Here is a 22,194-nt window from a genome sequence, read left to right on the forward strand (position 1 = left end):
GGGAAAACACCATGCTCTTACTTAATAACTCAAATAATTCTCAGAGCATATGTAGCAGCCTCCCACAAAAAAAGGATTTTGTAATAGAAATTAAGAGTCCCTAGGGGAAGGAATGTCAGCCAAGACAAAATGGAGACTTGGGCAGGAGTCTCTCATTCCAACTCTTTTTAGAATTGGCCATATCTAGAGAGTTAGAAATGAATGTTTATAATAGGTTGAATTTGAATTTGGGGAGGCTGATTGTGAAGGTGGTGATTCCTTTGAAGTTTTCCAAACTGGCTGTCATGTTTAATCCTTCCCTTCAATATCAATATAGAGAACTAGCAACCAGATTAACTGGGGCCACTCCTTGATCCTGTCATCAACTAAAAAGTAAGCAAAGATAAAAATGTTCTGTTCTTAATAAACCTTTCTCCATCTGAAAAAAATGGAAGCAGAAATTCTATACCTCAAAATTTTGTTTCTTGGCTAAACCATATTTCTCAAGAGTTTAAAAACCTTTGGGCAAAAAATGCTTTGGAAGTGTCATGAGAAATAGAGTTGAAGGCAAGGAATGAATTTTGATCTCTAAATTCTCTTCCATCTCTAAATTTACTATGACATGAACTCAGTTGTGGTAAGGGACTAGATCCTACTCTATGACATTATAATTACCACTCACTAGAATTTATTAAAATAGTTATTAGAATAGCAGTCAATACTGCTCATTATGCCCTGACACTTAGCATTTTGAGGGTAAAGGATGTAAAAAACAAAGAAGTAAAGAAAGGATGGAAAGATCACTGAAAAACATGACTATCCTTTGAGGTCTTTTATGGTCCATGTATAACCTGTTTCCCTCTCCCTCTAGATCTCATGGCCACCATTCTGCCTAGTGTCTTTCCCCATCACTAGTATATATTTCACTTGTAATTCTTACAGATGAAGTCATTGGAATAAGATATCTATCCATTTTTATTTAAATGGTCAAAAGAGTTGACATATAAAGAGAGAAAACATACCTCTTTCTCCTTTACCCCCACATCTCATCCTAACTACCTCCAGCTACTCATCCTCTAGAACTCATCCTTTCAAAGGAAGGGACAATATGGGCAGAAACAGTACACTATTCTATGGAATAAGGAGAGAAATGTGGGCTGGAGTCATTAAGTTGCCCACATACTTGGAGTATTAAAACTTGGCTGATCAGTGGGTTTCGAATATAATGGAGCTATTTCATAACAAACTTGCTCATTTTAGGGCATAATAATATAGTGCTTTAAGGTTCATAAAGTACTTTATGGATATTATCTCATTAGATTATAAACTCCTCGAGGTCAGGAACTGTCTTTGTCCTCTTTTGGTATCCCCAGAGCCTAGCACAGTGCTTGGCACATAGTAGGCATTTAAGAAATATTTATCTATTGATTGATAGATATTTGGTTGTTGGGTTTTTTGGTACCATCTCTCTGGTACCCAAAAGGTGTCATGCATAAGTAGAAAATTTTTTTTTGTATTTGATGGTGATTGATTGGCTAAGGAAGCCAAGTGTATTATTTGCATGAGTTATAGAACAAGAATTCTCAACTTTTTGTGTCATGGACCCCTTTGGTAGTCTGGTGACATTTATGGACTTCTCAGAGTAATATTGTTAAATGCCATAAGGAAAATACATAGAAAGTACATACCAATTATATTAAAATGCAGTTATCAAAATTTCAAAAAAATTCAAAGATTCCAGGTTAAGAACCCCTGTTTTAGAGGAATATAGGGTTTCTCACTATCACAAAGGAGGTTATATCCTGAAACAATGATAATAATCCATAGAGTCATAGGATAGAAAGCACTGCCTTCTAGTTTTTGCAAATAAGTAGAAATGTCATTGTCATGAAATGTCATTGTAAAGCTGGTTCCTGGAAACTAGAATAAATCCCATATTATAGCCTTTCCATGCTCCAATCCACTGTATTTTCTCCCAAGGTTTCCCTGAAATGTGCTTCCCATTGCCAGGAACAGTGTGAAGCTATCTGTGTCTATTCATGACTGCTAATCAAGAAGATCCATTCTGGCTGCCTTCACAATCAGAGATGGAGCCAGTCACAGAGGGCTTACCAGTCAGGTGGTTAAAGAAGCCCCAAATGAATGAATCAACAGTGTGAAAGCCCATCTTTTCTGTGGACATCTAGTTGGCATCCCTGGTCTTAGGTCAGTTACTTCACCTCTGAGTCTAAATTGAGGAACATGGCCTAATTGATAAATCCTTCCAGTAGTCAGTGCTCCTCCTTTAATTTCTAAATATTTTTCATATATTTTAACTGTACATATTGTCTCCTTCATTAAAATATAAACTACTTGAGGGCAGGCACTATTTTATTTTTGTCTTTGTATTCCCATCACCAGATCATCACCAGGTCTGGCACCAGTAGGTGCTTAAGATGCTTTTTGACTCATTGATTGATAGATTAAATGATCTCTAAAGTCCCTTTCAAACCTAAAACTTATGATCCTTTTTAGGTCCATGATCAAAGCAAATGAGACGATGTTGGAGGGGAGGGGAAACACTTTGTAAACTACACCTCATGTAAAATAGGTTATTGCCTTGGCTATGGTTATTGTTATTCTTAATTATTAAACAAATAGAGTTCACCTGGTGTGGATATAACTGTTAAGTGTTAGCTGAGCTTCATCTTGAAGTGCTGCAATAGCCGCGGCATTCCGGAAACTTCTCAGTTCAGAACCACTGTGTGTAGGTACTAGAAAAGAGATCAGGAACCAGTCGGTCAGTTGACCTCCAGGTGGGTGCAACGGTATAAAGCAGCGATGAAATGCAAAGCTGGTCCAGCATGAAAGAAGACCGTGGCTCTCTAAAATGGAGTCAAAGGGTCCGAAAGATCAGCTCCATTTTATGAGGCTCTTTCTGACTCTGAAGTGGCTGTTATCATGAAGGGGACAGGCTTGGTCAGGGGCAGGGAGGGGGAGGGGAAGCTGTCGAGATAGGGGAAAGGGATAATGAAGAGGAAGAAGAAGAAGAAGAAGATGGGGTTCACATCTGCTTACCAGCTTTGAAAGTGACAATGCATTTGAGACAGGCAAATTCAGTTGCGTCCAGCCGAAGTTGTCTGAATCTGGCCACTACCTCCTGCAAAGCCTGGATTTCAGAGATGATCTTACTCAGCTTCTGGGAATCTGTATTTTCACCATTCATGCCTGGAATGGGAATGTGAAATTAATGTCCTAATATTAGGGCATTTTCATGATTTCATATTGATTTTTGACAAAATTCTGCATATAAATATCTATTCAATTGTCACTCTGAGATCTCTGATTCCATGTAGACTGACTATATTGTATGGAAGTTAATATAAAATCTTCTCTGGGATGATAACAAACACAGTAATTTGCATTTAAATAACAATGCAAGCAGTCATGAATACAACAAAACAACATTATTTGCATTTAAATATAGATTTATAAATGACAGGTATACTCTATTGTTCAGCAGGAATTTGTTATTCTTTACATGTTGTTCTTTTTTCAGTAATGTATTTTTATGGTAATTTCTACAACAAAGTCATTAAATTGTGCAGTTCTTACCAGATACAGCCAGTAGAGTGTTAGCATCAACTGGAATGGCCCATTGTGCTATTCCTAGAACAAACAGTTCTCTCCAAGCATCTTCCAAAAGCATCAGCTGTCATACAATAGATGTATAATAGAATATAGTGTATAATTTATAAATTTATAAACAATCTCAATATGTAAATTTCCATTATTTAAAAAAACTGGTTTAAATGCCTGTCTTGGTAATTTCTCCTGAATATTTTATCTTTTTTTTTTTATCTTTTTCACAAGGTGCCTATAGATAAAAGTAATATGTTACTTCAGAGCCTATTTTCCCAAAGTTTGCTTCTCCCAGGAAAAGGTCTGCTTTTTCTTTCTTGTCTTTTTATTCCAGCCAAACCTAGGAGTTGCTCATGAGATTAGTGCTCTATGAGATGCCAAACTGTATCATACTGGAATGCCATCTAAAGTGACCCCTCTGGAATATTAACTCTGAAATTCTCAAGGATTACTGACTGGCCTATTGAATCTCTGTCTGACTCTTATTCTCAAAAAAGAACTGAAGAACTAGATCAAGACCAGTATGTACGTGAGGGATAATAACCATAGTACTTATCAAAGACAAGCATTAGGAGAGGAAAAATAGTGATACGATTAAGTTAATCAGGGTTTCCACATTTAACTCCTCGTTGGTTTTCTGATTTCTCGGATAAGCATGAAGGGACAGAGTGAATTCATTTTTATGTGCCGTGATATGGACGACTTGAAACCAAAATTTGGTAGCCTTCAAATTATCATCTTCAGTTCCCTTTCCCATTCTAACTTGTTATTGTGTGGTTTTCTTCTGAAGGCTGAAAAGAGAACTGGTTTATATTTGGTTTCCAACAGATTCTAGCCATTTATTTGGAAGAGTTATAATACGGCACAAAGATAGGGACTTCAAAAATGGATCTAATGTTAGGTAAATGAGTCAAGATAGCTGATGAACATTTTAAAATGGTTTCTGTCTTCCAAAATGAGCAAAAGTAGCTCATTTTAAGTGGAAGGCTCTTTTTTTAAAATAAGTTAGTCCCAAGAACTGGTTCATTAAATATTTATCAAAAATACTCTTGATGACTCATACCTAGTTCTAATCTTTAAAAATCAATGCTTTGTCAAATTCATTACATAAGGGACAAGAAAATGAATTGAAAAATTGAGGGGGGGGGGAATCACTCAATTTTGCCTATTCTGGATGTGTGATGCAAATAGACCTTATGCAGACTAAGTAAATGTTTTGAATGTGTTAGCATGTGTCTCAGTAATGAAACACACTTTATATTTAGGAGAGCTAGTATAACCTCATTAGGCACAACAGGATTCAAATCTTTAAATTATTATTATTATTTTTTAAAGGATTTATATCTTTTGCTTGTATAACCACTTAATTTTTGGTAGACCTTGCCACTAGTCCCTCTGAATACATTTGCCAAACCAGTTCTTCAGAAAGCACCCCAGACAGCATTTTCTTTGTAGTCATTTTAAATAAGATAAATAATAATTATTTTCTTCCTGGGCATGATGCAATTTTAGGTACAATCTTACTTAGTCTTTTTAAAGTCTTTTTGTGACCACAGGACTGTGAAAGATGTTTTTAGGGATTTATAAAAGAATTAAATGAACTCTTGTCTCTATGGAGGTTTAAAATACATTCTGGGTTCCTATTTGCTGTTTATCTCCATGTAGTTTAGTGACCCAGACTCTATGTATCATCTTCAGAGAACACAAAACTGTGACCATAATGTAATGAGACTAAGTCTTCAGGTGAGGAATGGAAATATCTCATGATTTATTAGTCACATCTTATTTCTCCCTTTCCTAATTTCCTACAAAGGTTTCAACAATTTTAAAATATACATGGCAATATTTTAAAATTCCTCTTGCAAGAAAAGAGCATATTTTCTTATGCATTTATAAGCTTCATTCTACTTTCCTGAAGTAAAGGAATGTTCTAACTGATGGAAATATGAGAGGAAAGGGCAACTTCTGAAAAGTAAGGCTTTTTTCCTTCCAATTTACTGAGTGTCTCAAATGAGCTTTATCTTAATAATTTCCTTGGTGTTTCTGTGTATCATCAAGACCTAGCACAAGGCCACATACATTTTTTTTGAGTTTGGATTTATAATTTCATTGGTGTATGGATGCAGTACAGTAATTCATCTGTAACTTATAGTCTCTGAGAGTTGCTGAGAACCTAAGAAGTACAGTGAATCACTTGTGATCAAGCTAGTATGTTTCAGAGGCAGAATTTGAACCCATTTCTTCTTGACTCCAAGGTCAGTCCTATGTCATGTTGCATCTCACCTTGCACATAATAAATGCTTAACAAATATTTGTTGAGTTGACTTCATGGTTATGTTTTTAGACATCACAAAACACTTTATCAGTGGTCGTTTAGCTGGCTAAGGATTTCAGGCTGAGATATTCACCTGACTGATAACAAGGAGCTGTTACAGATGTTATCCCCAGATCTTCCAGCTTTGTGAAACTGGGATTAGTAACTCTTATTCTCTCTTGTGTCATCTCTCCTATAATCCTTCTTGTTCAAGGATCTCAAAGCACACTCAAGCTTACCTGATCTTGTAAAGATAGAGTAGAGAAGGCTGGAACACTTTTGGCCCATTTAATGCTCATGAAAAGGAGTCTGGCTGCTGATTCACATACAGACTCAGTGGCCACTTCATAGAGATACATGGGGGCTCCATTAACCTCATGAGGATACTGGAAGGGGAGAAGAAAGGAGGAAGCCTGGATTAAGGAGGCCAGAGTGAGAAAACCACAGCATTTTAAAAAGAAAGCAACCTTCTGTTATTTTGAATAAGAACCAAGAATTCCTAGGAAAAGGATGCACTAAAGAAAAAGGAAACACTTAAGTTTTATATAATTTTGTACAATTAAAATACCTGCACATAGTTTAAGAACCATTACTTGTAACCCTCCATGAGAAGCCATACCCTGCACTAACTTTTTTGATCCCCGTGGGAGAGGCCTCATTTCTAAACTCTTATTTAGATGGCTGTATTCATTTTGGAGAGGTGGACCTTGGTTGAGTCACTTCCCTTCTTTGGGAGTTAAAATGAGAATGTTGGCCTAAATGATTACTAAGGTCTCTTCCAGAGTGAGTAGTTTATGAGTCTCTCAGTCTTTCTCTATCCTCACCAGAAAATTTACACAGGGCTGAGCCAAGTGGCAGGCCTGGCTCCCAATTTAGACAAGAGCAGCTTGTATTTGTATAAATAAAAATAGACATGAAAAAGTATAAATTAATAGGCATCCAAAACACAAATATGCATATGAATATTTTTAGAAAGGATTAGTATATTATGGAAATATTTCAATTAGACATTTTAATCATTCATAGAGCATTCTCATTCACAACTGACAACATATTCATAGCAGCACTTTCCCATGCTTATTATACACATCAAGGGGTAAGCAAAAAAACATTAAATATTGTGTATGCATGTGTTCGTGTACGGGTGCACAGGTGTTTTGCTTTTCTGAGACTGTGTGTGTGTGTGTGTGTGTGTGTGTGTGTGAACTCTGACAGTGTAGGACTCCATGCAGTTGTTGGATCTCCTTTCAGAGAAATCTTGAGGTGACTATCTTAGACTTTCCCGGGTCACCACAAACCCTTAGGGGTTATAAATGCAGTCTCTAGACGGCAGCATTCTAAATTAGCGATAAATGTCATACCCCTTTTTATGCTAGACGACTAGCACTGGAATAAATCCAAGCAGTTTGGAAGTGACTGAAGAGTGTCAGGGAAGGAGCCAAAGCAATCCAGATGGGTTTGCATTTGTGGGTTTTCCCTCTTTATTGGTACGATAGAATTTAACATTTTCACACTAGCTAATGAGCAGCTCTCTTTCGGCTTCTAGGTCTAATATTATATTTTGGGGACAAAAAGTGACTAGTTGGTTTAATCCCAGCAGATTGTAAACTCCTTGGAGGCAAGAATTATTTTAATTATTGTCTTCATAGTACTAGCACCCTGGACAGTACCTTGCACACTCAATGGCTACTTCTTGAATTAAATCGGATTGAATTTTGAGGTCCTACAGCAGTGACCTAAATTAAGCTCCAATTTGGAGGTCATTTGCCCGTAAGGCACGCTGGTGTTCAACTGATCTACAGGGAAATCCAAGTTTTATCAGGGATGGGGTATTGACAGCAAAGAGAACCAGTTCCGGGTTCCTCCCTCCCACACTCACCCCCGCCCCCCCCGCCTTTAGCCAAGGGGTGAGAAGTCCTAAGATGAATACTCCGATTTAAAGGAGTATTTCTCCCTTCTAAATTCAAGGGGAAAAGAAAAGACATATAACCTTATTTTCTTTCTCAATCTCCTTAGTGAACCTTTGACACTCATCCCTCCCATCCCTCCTATCTTTCCTCTGTTGGAGTGGAGCCACTGACCTTGGGCGTGGGCTGGGCCAGCCCCACCAATGTTTGTCTCTCCGGGGTGCCGGACACGGCCGCCAGCTCCATGTTATGTTGCTCCAATTGCGTGACTGCCGTGAAGAAAGCCGGGGCAGGCAGGGCGGCGGAAGGGAAGTGAGGGGCTGCACCGTTCTCCTCCTTGTGGCCGCGGAAATACAGGGCAACCTGCTTGCGGATAGTAGACGTCCTGGGCCCTCGCTCGTGCTGTACAGCTGGAGGGATAGACAGACAGTGACAAGCTGAGCTTGATTCTAACAAATTTGGTAACTCAAGAACTCGAGCCTCAGCTGATCAGCCTCACTCTGGGTTTGGAATCAAAATATGCGGTTTTGAATCCTGTCTCCTTCACCAACAAGCGGCATGACCTTGGGCAAGTGGTTTCACCGCTCCCAGACTCAAGTTTCCTCATCTGCAAAACGAGGGAGTAGGAGCAGGTTGTATCTAAATTGCTAAATCCCATAAGTCCCTGATCTTACTTTTCCATGAAGTTACTTGGTGTGTGCACTAAGAGACCCGGATAATCTCGTTGTTTCTAGCTTCCCCACTGGGTCATCTGGAAAGACCCAGGACTATATAGGTTCCGAGCCCCAGAATTGGTCCAGGAATGCGGGTCTAGGGAGCTGATACCTTCAGTATCTGGGGATTATTTTTTGGAAATGAGAGACATGTGGAGGCAAGGTTGGACACTAGTATCTTTGTCACCTGCCTGATCCTAGAGAGGGACACAGAGGAGGGCTCACTGCAGAGTTCTGATAAATGCCTTTTATCAGGCAACAGTTTTAGGCCTTGTCGCCCCCGGGCCTACTTCAAAGAGCAGCCCAGGCTCCCACCCGCAGCAGCAGCACGAAAGCGGGTTCTGAGCCAGTACCAATGGGGAGCCCCCGGGGGCGAATTGACTTTCTACCTTCAAGGCTTCGAGAGAGAAAGGTGCCAGCGGCCTGGGGAATGGAGAAGGGAAAATGTGATACGAAAGAGAAGGAGAACTAGCCTCGCAAGAGTGTGCGGGAAGGGAGGCAGGCAGGCAAGCAGCAGGAGAGAGATCTGACAATTACCGCAAACAGTTTAAACAAACAAATTAATTCAGGGGCAATCTCCCGCCCGCGGAGCTTGACAACTTGTCAATACAGAAGTTCAACAGGTTTTTCCGCTCCTGCTTTTTTCCGCTGCTGAGAAAGAGCTTCCTGAGCTGGCAACTAGACGCTTCGGGATTGTGGTCCCTGGCCCTGGTCCCGAAGGTCAAATCCTCCCTAACCTTGACCCTGGTGCCCAACACTGGTACCTCAGCCTGGGCAGCAGCTGCCTTCAGCCGGGTATTTCCCAAACTTTTCGGAATTGTAGTATATATACTCTCCCAGTCCCCTGCAGAGTCCCAGTCCCTGGTCCCTCCTCGTGCTACAAAGTGGGCATAGTGCCCCTCCGAAGCAGGGGGTGGGGATGGGGACCCATAGGAGATGCTCCTCTGCCTCCCAGAGACATTCTTTCCTCTTCATCTCTGTAGAGGATCCAGAAACGTCCCTTGTGGGATCTCTGACTAGCAGCTTCGGAGTACGCTCCTTTGTTGATTTGCTAAAGAGGGTTTTCTTCTCTTTTGACTTTATTCTTATCTTCAGAAACCTGTTTCACGAATTCCATTCTCTGTCCTCCGGGTTCACTCAGGATGAAGGAGTAATGGGACGCCAAGGTCCCAGGGATGTCTAATAGGCTTAAAGGCTGGTCACAAAAGGGAGGCAAAGAGAAGTGACTCCGAAAAGAGGCGAGAAGGGGAATTAGAACACGAGGCTGGAAATATTGCTGGATCACTTGTTCTTCCTTCCCACAGCGACAACGGGAAATCCTGGACCAGCATTTTAGAAGCAGTCTCTTCCCATCCCATTTTTTTTTCAGGAATGGTGGTAGTGATCCTGGACTCTCTTCGTGACAGTGGGAGTCAGGTCCCATAGTTCACAGAATGATAGAGCTGGAAGAGATTTCTAGGATCCCTTCCAACTCTAGGCCAGCTCCCACATTTTACAGATGTAGAAATTGAGGTTCGGAGAGCTTAGATGACCTTCCCAGGGTGACAGAACTAATAAGCACGCAGAAGCAGGTCTTATGATTTCAGTGCCCACACTGCCTCCTACCAGAGTGGTTCCCCCTACAGGGGGGAACTCTAAGTGGACTGGCACTGATCAGGGTCGAAGGGAGAGATTTTGGCTGAAACACTGGGACAACTTCCCAGGCATCTGGTAGAAGTGTTTGGGGAAGATGATTTACATGCATATGAATGCAATGTATTTTCTGTACATATAATTTACTTACTACTCAATCAACATTAGAAGAATAAAGGAATGTGCTGATTACCATCTTTGTTCATGTTGACTTCCAAACACTTCTTCAAGCGACAAGCCCTGCATTGGTTTCTGTGCGTCTTATCCACTGGGCAGCCTCCCTGAAACAGAAAGGGAGAATCAGAGTCTACAGGCAAGGCGAGAGGGGTGCTTTTTGTTCATGGAAGAAGGACAAATCAGGGCAGATTCAAGGAAAATAAACAAATCAACACATAAGAGGAGGTTGGAGAAGAGCAGAGGGGCAGAATGCTGTCCCACTTGTTTGATTTTCACCTTTAATATTGTTGCTTTTGTTTCTGAGTTCCCAAGAAGGGAGAGGTCTTATATCCTGAAGGCTAAAGTCCATTTTGGGTTTCCCAACTTGGGATAACTTCTTTTGGGTGTTTTAGGGAGGCAATAAATAGCTGGGTTCCTGATCTGAATTTGCTTGTATGAGCTTCAAAAAGTCACTTGCTATTGTGAGTACTGGTTGCCTCAGTCAGGCAAGTACAGAATCCTGGGGTAAATGGCCAAATGCAAGAGGAAGAGGAAAAGGAAGACATGAGAGCAGAAGTGAGAATACTGAGCTGATCATTCTCCTAGAGTTTGAACCAAGCTGAGACTACTAAATTTTGAGAGGAATTTTCAAATAGACAACTGACAAAGAGGTTGGTGAGGCCTTTTCAGCACCAAAGACAGCAGCCTACCATGAAGGTTTCTTTTCTCTTCCCCTGCCTCCTCCCTGCCCCACCCTTAGTGAGAAGGTTTCCATCCCTAGGCCAGGTAGGGGCAGAACTCTGAGCTACAGCTCCTCCCCTTCCCTCCATTCTCCATTCTCTCCTTTTATCTCTTCGGTCTGCCTCCTTACTCCACTTTCTCTAGTCAGATTTTCCTTTAAGATAGTATTTCCCTGGTCTGGACTCCCTATGGGTTCAGTCCTTTCTTGCTTTCCTAAATCAATTCTTTGGTCCAACATTTTGAATGCTTTCCTGAAGATTTGACTCGATCTAGAGTTATGAAAAAACACATTGATATGGAGACAAAAATGGCACAAGAGAGAAGCAAGTTTAAGGTCAAAGAAACCAGGGGAAAAGGAAACCTACAGTGAGGGGTGAAAAGGGAAGAATTGAAAGGCATGAACAAAATCCAAAACTACAGCATACAGTATAATTTTGGGAAGGAAATAACGACATGTATTGAGATGAGTAGGCTACAAACACTAACTTTAAGAAGTTAGTTCAAACTCCTCAGGTTTGTAATTTATGTGAGAAAGGAACAATTTGACTCGGGCAATATTCTGGGGAATGAGCTCTTTAAGAGAGGAAATTAACCTGGGAAATTGCTTATTTATTTAAAAATAGTGTTTACTACCAAGTCTTTGTGATCACTAAATGATAGACATGCATACCTATTTACATATACATGTACAGTATGATAGATGTGTATACTTATGTGTATGTTTACATGTGCATAGCTACATAACTACATATTTATTCACAAACACACAGAGAGGAACACGATGAGGATGTGCTCTGTGTTTATTTTATTTTTGATCTGGACCTAGGATGTTATCTGTGTAGGAAACTTGAGGTGTGAAAACTCCCTCTACTAAAGGCAATTCATCTGTAACAGAATCTTAGAGAGCTGCAGAGGTTAAGTAACATAGCTAGTATTTGACAGGGACAGAACTTGAATCTGGATTTTTCTGATTCCATGACCAGCCCTTTATCCACTAAGGGCATGTGCCTCTCTTTTTGTACATGTTAGTACTTTTACATAAGTGGTAGAAAAAGTGGAACAAAGATGCACTTTAAATAAAAGTTGCTTCTTTTAAAAAGTTGCTTCGAAAGTTCATATAAACAAAGGAAACTTGGATTTAAATGTTCAGATCTGTCCTTCTTCAGAATATTCTCTTGGGGGGGGGGGAAGGATACTATCATAGGATGTACAGTAAGATCAGTGTAGTATCCACACATTTATTGTGTAGGTGGATAAAGAGAAGCTACCTTTGAAGTCTTTGAAAAGGAGGTAAAGGGTTTGTGGTAATTTATAATTATTGATGTTCTGGTTCTAAGCTGAGTAAAATGAAAAATTATTTTTGGGAGGTGAGGGGAGGAGATCCCTGGGGCAATTCTACAGCGCACATTCCCTGACCCCCAAAAAAGCAATTCAAAGAGATTCCTAATTTTTTTTAAAAGTTTGTTAACATTTAATTAAGTGTCATCTCACTCTTCTGTCGAACATTTTAATTCCAACTAAAGGCCTTCATTAGTGTTTATGTGCATCTTCTAATCAAATTAAATGTATATCACTATCAAAAGCCTGGGACAAAGGTATCTGACAGAGATCGATTTATGTATTCTGCCTTGCAAAGTGGGGAAAGAACAGGCAAGTTAAGGCTCACTGTTGCTCATTTACAAATTCTAGTGTCATCAATATGTTTTGAGTTGGCTACTTTCCCAGTGTTTAAAAGAACATTCCCCATATTTTGAATTCCCCAATTCTGTTTGTTTCATGTGGCATGCTGTATTTCAATAAATAAAATCAAGTGGAAAAGGCAGCATGGTGAAACTGATTTGGAGTCAAAAGATCTGGGTTAGGCACTTACTACATGTACCTTCGATAAGTCAATTAATCTCAATTAGGGCTCAGTTTTCAACTGTTTTATATGAAGGGGTGTTGGACTAGATAACTTCAAAGGTCCCTTCCATATCTAAAACTGTGATCTTATGATTCTAAGACACCGTTCCAATGTTGTGACTGTAACAATCCTTCCCACATCCCAAGAAGCATATATGTATGGAAATTTTTGTTATTCAGTCCTGTCCAAGTCTTTGTGACCTCATTTGGAGTTTTCTTGGTAAAGATGCTGGAGTAATTTCTTATTTCCTTTTGCAGCTCATTTTACAGATTAGGAAACTGAGGCAAACACAGGGTTAAGTGACTTGCCCATGGTCACACAGCTAGTAAGTGTCTGAGGCCAGATTTGAACTCAGGCCTTCCTGACTCCGGGCCCAGCATTTTATTCACTGAGCCACCTAATTGCCCATATATGGAGATACCCAAGTACATATTAAGTACATAGCTCTGATTTACTAACAAAGTGGTAAAATGACCAATCACAAAATGAAAAATTCAATCAAATTATTTGTGGGGATAGAACCCTCCTTCAAGTTTTGCTCTATTTATATGATTTTTAAAAATAGAATTCTATCAAATTATTCCATAAGTGTAGATATAGCCCAAGATAGAAATCAGAACAATTTAGTAAAAATGAACAGCATAGTGTCTGTGTCTATATGTATATATTTTATGTGTGTATGCACGTATGTATATATACAGTGGGTTTCCATAATTCTGTAAAGCAGCAACTACCTCTGCAGTTTTGATCATTCCCTCAGTATTATGATGAAAGCTTCTAGGTGTTTCTTGCCATATTAACACCATAAGCATTTAGCTAGAGCTCTATCTTCACTGAAGTGAGCATTTATGATTTAATGGCTGATGAGAGGGAAGATTCTATGACTATAAGGCTGGTACGAAAAGGAAAAGCTAAGCCTATTGAAAAGCTGGCCATCTCTTTTCTATTGATAGAGGCATCTGCTTTTCCTTTCAGGAGGCTTTTCTGAAATTCTCATACTGCTCTGGCTTGGGCTCTTGGTTGGTCTCCCCCACGTCCTATGCCAGAATTCAGTTAGTCCTATTGGTGATTGCTGAATTCTGCAGGAACATGCTAGCTACAATTTCCCTAAGCTTCCAAAAGCCTTTCTTAAGTCATTTCTTTGCTAATTTGATCTGTGCAAGGTGACACTGGCCCAGAATATGATGCCCAAGATGGGAAGAGGAAAACTCACTCTGGGTCTGGGGGTTGGAGGAGATTGCTTTGATCCCACTTGTCTTATCATTCACCCTGCCCTAATATTCTGCGCAAGTGTTTCTAGAGTTTGCTTCCATTAAAACTACAGTTTACAAATGAAACTTGACTCCTTGGATCTTGAAGGGTCCTACCTTCTGACTGGAATCATTCGGATGGATTCCTCTAAAGGTTTCTCCTTTTCTCGGGCTGAGTCCAGAGTTTAGAGGAAGAAAAAAGCTCTCCAGAATTTCCTAAGGTACCAGGGCACTTCTACAGCATCAGATTTGTGTAAGGGTGGATGCATGCAACTGAGAATGAAGAAGAGCTTCCGAGGAGGTATATGTCCCAAGGTTATGCGGCCAGGTAGAAATCTGAGCACTTTCCTCTTACTTGTTATTTGATTTTAAGAAACTAAAAGCATGTACTGAGTTCGAAACTGTGATCTACTTTCCAAGCACTTTTGCCTATGTCTTACCATTTATCAAAATCATTCCTCCAGGTCGAAAACACTGTAACCTCTGTGTTCCTGCTTTTCTTATTGAAAACAAATCTATTTCTCCTCCCACGCCTCTCCTTTCCCACTCTGCCTTTTACCCACGTTCATCAGGCGGAGGTTTGACGCCTGTGAAGACCAGGAGGAGGAGATGAAAGGCAAAAAAAGTACGGAAAAGATTACAAATAGAAGAACTGTGTGTGCACTCTTTAGCAGATGGCAGGAGAGACTCTGAGTAGGAGGAGGGAGTGATATCTGGGAAGGAGGGGGAGAAGCGACTGGTACCTGGTTTCCAGATTTGCAGACATACGTCCGATTCCTCCTGATACTCCGTTTGAAAAAACCCGAGCATCCGTCACAGGCATAAACTCCGTAGTGCTTTCCAGAGCTGCGGTCCCCACACACTTTACAGGGAATGTCTAAAATACGACCTGAAATCAGAGGGAAAGAAGACCGAAAGAAGAGAGAGAAGAGAAAGAGAAGAAAGTGGGGAAGCAGACGGGGAGGGGGGGTAGAGCGAGTGAGAGAGAGAGAGAGAGAGAGAGAGAGAGAGAGAGAGAGAGAGAGAGAGGCTAAGCAATCTGACCTGAGAAGGGATTAGCACTGGAGCTGTGGTAAACGCAAATAATGAAGTTATTTTATAGCCAACCTTTCCCCCCACCCTCCCTTGAGCAAGTGTCAGTTTCCTACAATAACCAGTATTCATGCACCGCTACATTTATTTGGATCCTCTACAATCGCCGAGGCCCATTTTGGAATAAAAGGGCCCTGCAGCCCCGGGCTCGGCGGCGGCAGCCTCAGCAGCCGTAGGGGGAACAGCAAAAACGTCCTTCGCCTTTCTGCTCCGACAAAAAGTTTGGTCTGCCTGCCTGGGCTCCTCCATTCAGCCGGGGAAGCTGTTAGTGATGGAGCGACGTCACAAACTTGAAGTTTAAAAACGGACAAGAAAAAGCAACATTCTGGGAACCCGCGATGGAGTCTGGGGCCCAGCTCTGAGATTCATTGTTGGTATTATTGTATATTTTGTAGCAGAAGTGGTAACAATAATACCACATAGTTGCCAAACTTTCACCTTACTTTTCTTTGGTGAATCTTAGAAACAATTTCCCCTCTCTTCCCCTCCCCACGGCGCTTAGCACAGTAGGTTAATAAATATTTGTTTAATAATGTTAATTACCAGACTGGGGGTCTGAAAAGTATCTCCTCTCCATCCCCCCTTCCCGTGCCAACTTGTCTGAAGTAGCTTTCCCTTCTCTCCAAGCCTCAGTTCCTCAGTTGACCTTTTCTTTAAAGTAGACACACTCTTTGGCTCTGTCTGTCCCCAGGCTTGGGGAGGAAAAAAACTGGCATTTGATTGAAAAATCATTTCACTCCTGTTCTCCGTACTCGGCGCCCCTCTGGCAAACACACACACACACACACACACACACACACACACACACACACACACCCCACAACCTGATTCTACTTCTCTCCCAGCTTCTCCTTTCCAGTCTCCATTAGTTACTTTCTCGTTACAAGCTTCCGCGCCCCCGAAGTAGGCTGGGGAGGGGGTGAGGCGTAAAATAGGGCCCCGGAGGCCGGGGGTGGGGCACAATTCAGTTTCCTGAACCACGGAGCCCACAGGGACTTACACCAAGGGGCTTAGAAAGGCTCGCTTTTCGAAGGCAATGAAGACATTAGATAAAGTGTTAACTTAATGATTTTCTCATTGAAACCCATTTGACTGCTCCCAATCAGTACAACCCGCCAGCTTCTTCCCTAAATGAAACTCGACAGACAGCTGCTATATACAACATAGCTAGAGGACTGGGGATTAAGTTGGGGACTGGAGGGGGGGGAGAGAAAAAAAAGCGGAGGGGGGAAGGGAAATAGAAAGGCGAGCAGTGTGTGCATATGTGTGTGTGTAGTCGTTGGAGTAGGGCAAACTTTCTTTCCATTCCTAACCACTTTGGGCACGTCCAGGCCAGCTTTCCCGGCCAGGGGTGCAAGGTCAGTGGTGGCCGAGGGACTGGTCCAGGTAGGAGGTCGGGGGGCAGAAATGGGAGGAGGGGAGGAGAGGGAGGGTGGGCGACAAGGAATGATTCCTGGGACTGTGTAATTACAAACCCTTCTTACCACCTGCCTATAGAGTCACCAGTGACCCGTCAAAAAGGGTAGCATGGGAATTCGGATATCACACAATGCCAAAAGGGGAAAGCACTCAATTCTCTCTCTTCTACCGCGCGCCACCCCCCGCTCCCACTCCAACCCCAGTCTCCTCTCCATCTCCACATCAACTGAGACATTTTCCGCGCCCACAGGCTCATACAAAGCCGGAGAGAAGTTGCGGGGTGGGGGTGGTACTGGAGGGTGGGTGGAGGGAAGACAGTGAGAATGTACCGGCAACAGTGCCATCTCCCCTCTCTTCATGTGGCGGGTCATCACAGCCAAGAAAACTCGTTGTTGCCCGGCTTTGGCGTCCTGGGCATCAGGCCCTCTCTGCAGGAGGACCTCCCAGGCCACTCACTGAGTTTGGAGAAATCAGAGAACTTGACATTGCCTCTAATGGAAGGACTCTGTCTGCCTGCCTGCCTGCCTGCCAATCTCCTTCCCTTTGGATTAATTCTAATTTTCTTGTGTGCCTATCTGTAATCGTTCTCTCACTCATAATAATTTTGTTTCTATTTCCTATATGTCCTGTATTTACTTCTTTGTTTACACTTCGTAACCTCTCAGTAGAAAGAAGGGAGTTCCTTGAGAGGGACAATCTTGTTTTTGTCTTTGTACCCCCAAGGCCCAACACAGTTTCTAGCACGGAACTGTTCCAGGTATTTGTTTTTTGAATTGAATTGGAGTTGTGGTCACTAGAAATGAAAGCGTGAAGACGTCCTTTCCTTATCCTCTCTTCGCAGCTTCCAGATGCCTTTAGTAAATGGGAGGAAACAGGTTTCCAAGCCAGATGGTCCGGCTGTCCTTCAAGTTTGGAAGACTTGTTGCAGTCCCTACTGCTCTTCTGCTTCACGTTGGATAACGCTGCTCATTTTTCGGGTTGACCTTGTTTTTTTTTTTTATTGCTGTTGTGGTTGTCCCTGATGTTTTTCCTTAACCGAGCTTTCAGGAGAAATTGATATTTAGTCCCTGCAAACTTCTGCAGCGACCTCCAGTTGTGGAGATGAGGGAGCGAGGGGAGTGGCTCATCCAAGACAGACAGACTCTCCTTCCCCCCCGCCCCCCACCCCGACTTCTAGTCCTCATTCTAGCTCCCTGGGCCAAATCTGTCCTCATGGGTCAGCCTTATTTAAGCTTCTAGGGCCTCCTTCTACCCAGACTCTAGATGCCGGGCCCTCTGGCTGATTAGAGACAGTCTTAGTAGACTACTCTAGGCGGAGGGGGTTGGGAGGGGAGAAGCCAAGGATCCTGGGGGACAAGAGGGGATGAGAAAAATTCCTGGGCAGAGCAAATCTGCTCAAAAAAAAAAAAAAGCCTCAACAACAAAAAAACAACCCTACCAAGCCACGTTACGGTGACATGGGGTCATGAGATAACTGGCTGGTCCTGTTGTAAAGCTCCTCTGATTTGGCCAGCCGAGGTACAACGTGAGGAAAGTGGGATTTTATTGGGGCCGGGAAACCGTTCTTAACATCCCTCGCCAGGGGGTCCCCTCGGGCTTTTTGTGTGTTATAATTGCTTAAAGATATATGGCAGCTTCGATTACTGTAATTACCATCAGAGGCTGTTGAAAGAAGTTAGTCTGGGCTGGAGGGGTGACTGGCTGGGGTCTTGTTACCACCCAGGCAGGGATCACATCTGACACAGCTCTTACACTCCAACCGAGGGAAGCCAAGCGAGGCGAGGTCTGTAGGCCGGGCGTGTCCCCCCTGCCCGTATTCCCGCCCCCTCCCTAGGCGACCTGTCTAGCCCTACTCTGCCGGCACCCCGAGCCCAACTTGGCCTCTAGAACCGGCGCCGCTTGGTTCTGGCTGCGCTCGGACACGTACTGTTTCTTGGCCTATATTTTTACGAGAGGAGCTTCAGTGAACCCCGATCCCAGACACCGGCTGGGTGATCGAGTGAAAGAAAGCGAAGTCAGAAAGGCAGAGATCGGGGCTCTACCTGGGCCCTAATCACTCTCCGAGAACGTAGGGTGAACCCTGGGTTTTGTTTCGCTGGGCAGATAGAATACGCGCAATTGAGTAGATAAAGAGCCGCGGGAGTTTGTGACCTCTGTGCGAATTACTCCTGGGCTTCTGGACCTGACCTCAGGCGTCCTCTCACAAACCAGCTTAGAAGAGCTAAACATTAGAAGCTCAGAGAAAGTTTAAGAGATTTGCGTTTTGTGTCTTCTCCGGAAAACCTAAAGTTCCTTTCTTCTCTTGCCTCCCCCCGCCCCCTCCGGAACATAGCCGCTCCTAGCGCGGGGCTCAGGAAAAACCAGCCTTCATTGTTTTTATTTTCTTTTTTAACTGGCTCAGCCCAGCAGCTTCCGATGCAGAATAAACCGGGTCTTGGAGCAGGCAGCCAAACGTCTTGTCCTGTTGGGGTGAAAGGGTTCTTTGGTTTCCTTCTTACGACAGGAGAGAGAATTGGATGCGTTTGCTTCCACTTTCCTCAGATGCTCTGGGTATACAGCCAAAGTGACCACAAGGCGGGTAAGAAACGTTACTTTCTGCTCCTTTCGTGGGAAGAAATCTCAGGAAGCAATCCACCACCACCAAGTGACAAAAATCAACGCCGAATTACTTGTACAAGTGACTGGAAATGAGGACCCCAGACAGGCGTATTTTCTATTGCTATGCGTTGCAAGAGGCAGAACAGGGAGTTTTTGCATTACCTCTAATTCCAGTTCCTCATTTCCTCATAAATAAAGCTCCTCCTTTCCTTCCCTTTCCTTCCCTTCCCTTCCCTTCCCTTCCCTTCCCTTTCCTTTCCTTTCCTTTCCTTTCCTTTCCTTTCCTTTCCTTCCTTTCCTTTCCTTTCCTTTCCTTTCCTTTCCTTTCCTTTCCTTTCCTTTCCTTTCCTTTCCTCTCCTTTCCTCTCCTTTCCTCTCCTTTCCTCTCCTTTCCTCTCCTTTCCTCTCCTTTCCTCTCCTTTCCTCTCCTTTCCCCTCCTTTCCCTTCCTTTCCCTTCCTTTCCTTTCCTTCCTTCTTTCCTTCCTCTCCAAATAGTTCTTTTTTCATAATGTCTACTTTTATTTAAAAAAATTAATAACCCAAACACCACATGCTCAGAGTGCTCCTCTGCCCTCAACAAAGCAAAATCCCAACCCAGTTCTTTGGGGGGAAAATAAACTCCCACCTGCATAAGACTTTCTGCCAATCACCAGGGAGTTCTACAGCTCGCCTTTGGCCTACAACTTAAGCTTCCCTCGCCACACACACCTCGAGGAGAAGGGGGGTGGGAAGGGAAGAGGATAACTAAATAAAACAGAAGAAAACAACTATATCAACAAGAACAACAAAACCTCCAGGAGGAAGTGGTGAGACCAGAGGGCTGCAACGGCTATGTTGCAGCTTCCAAAGTACCTGCACTCCAGCAAACCTCGGATCAAACCGAAGGAGGACCGAGGAAAATAGTAACAAGGACCGAAGTAAAACTCAAACCAACGAGGGTGTGCGACAAGCGATGTCTCTGTGTGGTATGTGTATATAGTCATCACCACATACAAACGTACACACACAGTGTAGATCGGTTTCCCTGAGAAGTTACAGGACAGCAGCCCTGTGGGGATGTAAAGCTTAATATTGAACAGCAAATGAAGTTTGAAGGGAAAAAAAGCGATTGTCAAAGGAAATGCTTCACATGGTATCGGGATGGACGAATTGGGCACATAGGAACCCCCTATTAAATGCATGTGTATGCAACAGACACACAATAATAAGCAGCCCAGCCCCATTTTGCCTCTTCCAAAAGTTCCCTCTGGGATTATAGATTTGAGCCCCTCTTCGCCATACTTTAAATTCCCCAGTTATGAGGTACACGGATTTAGGATTAAGGAGAGTGTGACTTTTCAGTCGTTTCTGCTTCCCTCTTTGCAGGATTATTTGGAGGAACTAGAAATGGTGTGCACGGCATTGAATTTTAAATCCGCTTTCCGCAGCTGCTTAAGAGATTCTCGGGCGCGCAGTGTCCAGAGTTTGGAACTGTCTCTTGTTGTACTGCGCGGCGGAGGGGAATTGCACAAATTCGTTGTTAGACACAGAACAAGGAGTTTCGGCATCACCCCCACTCCTAGTTCTCCTCCCCCTCCCTCCTTCCCCCTCCCCGCTTACTTGCCCTTCCCTCCGCCCCACAATGGTGTCTGCAGAGTGGGGGGTACCCAATTCGTAGGGACAGATCTGATGCGCGTTCTGCTGTCTTGCAAACAAACCCAGTCACCAAAATAATAAGCACTAAAAGGAAGAAAATAGTTCTCTTTGTAAAAGACTCAGGATCCCTCGGCAAAGAACCAGATCAAAAACGCCAAGACCCAACAAGAAGTACATTTTTAGAGAAGGGGAGTTGGTGTTTCCTAGGGGCTCGGGAGGATACTAAGATTCCCCGATCCTAGTCGCCCACTCCCCCACTTCCCACCCCCAGGTCTTCCAGGGTTGGGGAATCCGCTAAGAACCTGGCCGGCGATTGTACCCACTTGTTGATCCCGCCGGCTTGCTCATGCTGACAGTCCTGGAGTGAAGGGGCTCGTTGGCTCTGATCAAGTCTCGGCCTGTAGCTCTCTCTTCTCTTGGGTGCCTCTCTCCCGCCTGCGAGCCTCTGTTGCTGTGACAGGTGGATTTTGATTGTTGTATGTATGTGTGAGTGTGTGTGAGTGTGTTTCCCCTGGGCTGTCAGAATTCGTGTCACTGTGGAAATTTAAGCATCCTCGAGTTTCTTCCCGGCTCTTGCAAATATGCAGCTTCTAGGAATGTTTCTTGGTGCGGACAAATACATGGATAGATACATAGACAGGCTGACAGACTGAAAGAAATGGGGAGAGGGGAGAAGGGAGAAGGGGGGGAAGGAGGCTTAAAGGACAGTCACAGATACAAAGATTATTTTTTTCTCGGGAATCCAGAGGAATCCTCTCTCTCTCTCTCTCTCTCTCTCTCTCTCTCTCTCTCTCTCTCTCTCTCTCTCTCTCTCTCTCTCTCTCTCCTCTCTCTCTCCCTCACTCTCTCTCTCTCCCTCTCTCTCTCTCTCTCTCTCTAAATCCAAAAACCTCTCTCCCTCTCTCTCTCCCAATCTCTCTCCTAATCTCTCTCTCTCTCTCTCCTCTCTCTCTCTCTCTCTCTCTCTCTCTCTCTCTCTCTCTCTCTCTCTTCCACCTCCTTTTACGAGTAGACCACGGGCAAATGTATACAGACCGCTTGATCTTCTAAGCAAACAACGACAAATCACAACGTCCGAGTTTCAGAAGCAGCTGGGCTCGGCGCTGCCCAGAAAGAGGCTCCAAGCCTGTGAGATAGATTCTGGCTGGGGGAGAAGGCTTCCGAGGAAGCAGCGCCTCGGCTTTCAGCAAGGGAATGGCACCAACCAGCAAAGGTTTCCAGAAGTTCATTGCA

The 22,194-nt window shown here is 43.2% G+C and overlaps 1 protein-coding gene across 1 annotated transcript in view; it reads right to left on the bottom strand.

Moving 5' to 3' along the window:
* Nucleotides 1-21,309, bottom strand: part of NR2E1 (nuclear receptor subfamily 2 group E member 1) — a 29,573-nt gene extending 8,264 nt beyond the window's left edge. The window contains exons 1-8 of the mRNA XM_036767913.1: nucleotides 21,285-21,309; nucleotides 14,960-15,105; nucleotides 10,360-10,447; nucleotides 7,996-8,231; nucleotides 6,154-6,300; nucleotides 3,574-3,670; nucleotides 3,037-3,186; nucleotides 2,627-2,732 (exon numbers count right to left, since the gene is read on the bottom strand). Coding sequence (XP_036623808.1) covers nucleotides 2,627-2,732; nucleotides 3,037-3,186; nucleotides 3,574-3,670; nucleotides 6,154-6,300; nucleotides 7,996-8,231; nucleotides 10,360-10,447; nucleotides 14,960-15,105; nucleotides 21,285-21,309 — 995 coding nt within the window. The remainder of the gene's footprint in view (nucleotides 1-2,626; nucleotides 2,733-3,036; nucleotides 3,187-3,573; nucleotides 3,671-6,153; nucleotides 6,301-7,995; nucleotides 8,232-10,359; nucleotides 10,448-14,959; nucleotides 15,106-21,284) is intronic.
* Nucleotides 21,310-22,194: the final 885 nt, after the last annotated feature.

Source organism: Trichosurus vulpecula, chromosome 7 (assembly GCF_011100635.1).
Source record: "Trichosurus vulpecula isolate mTriVul1 chromosome 7, mTriVul1.pri, whole genome shotgun sequence".
In the NCBI taxonomy this organism is placed as follows: Eukaryota; Metazoa; Chordata; class Mammalia; order Diprotodontia; family Phalangeridae; genus Trichosurus; species Trichosurus vulpecula.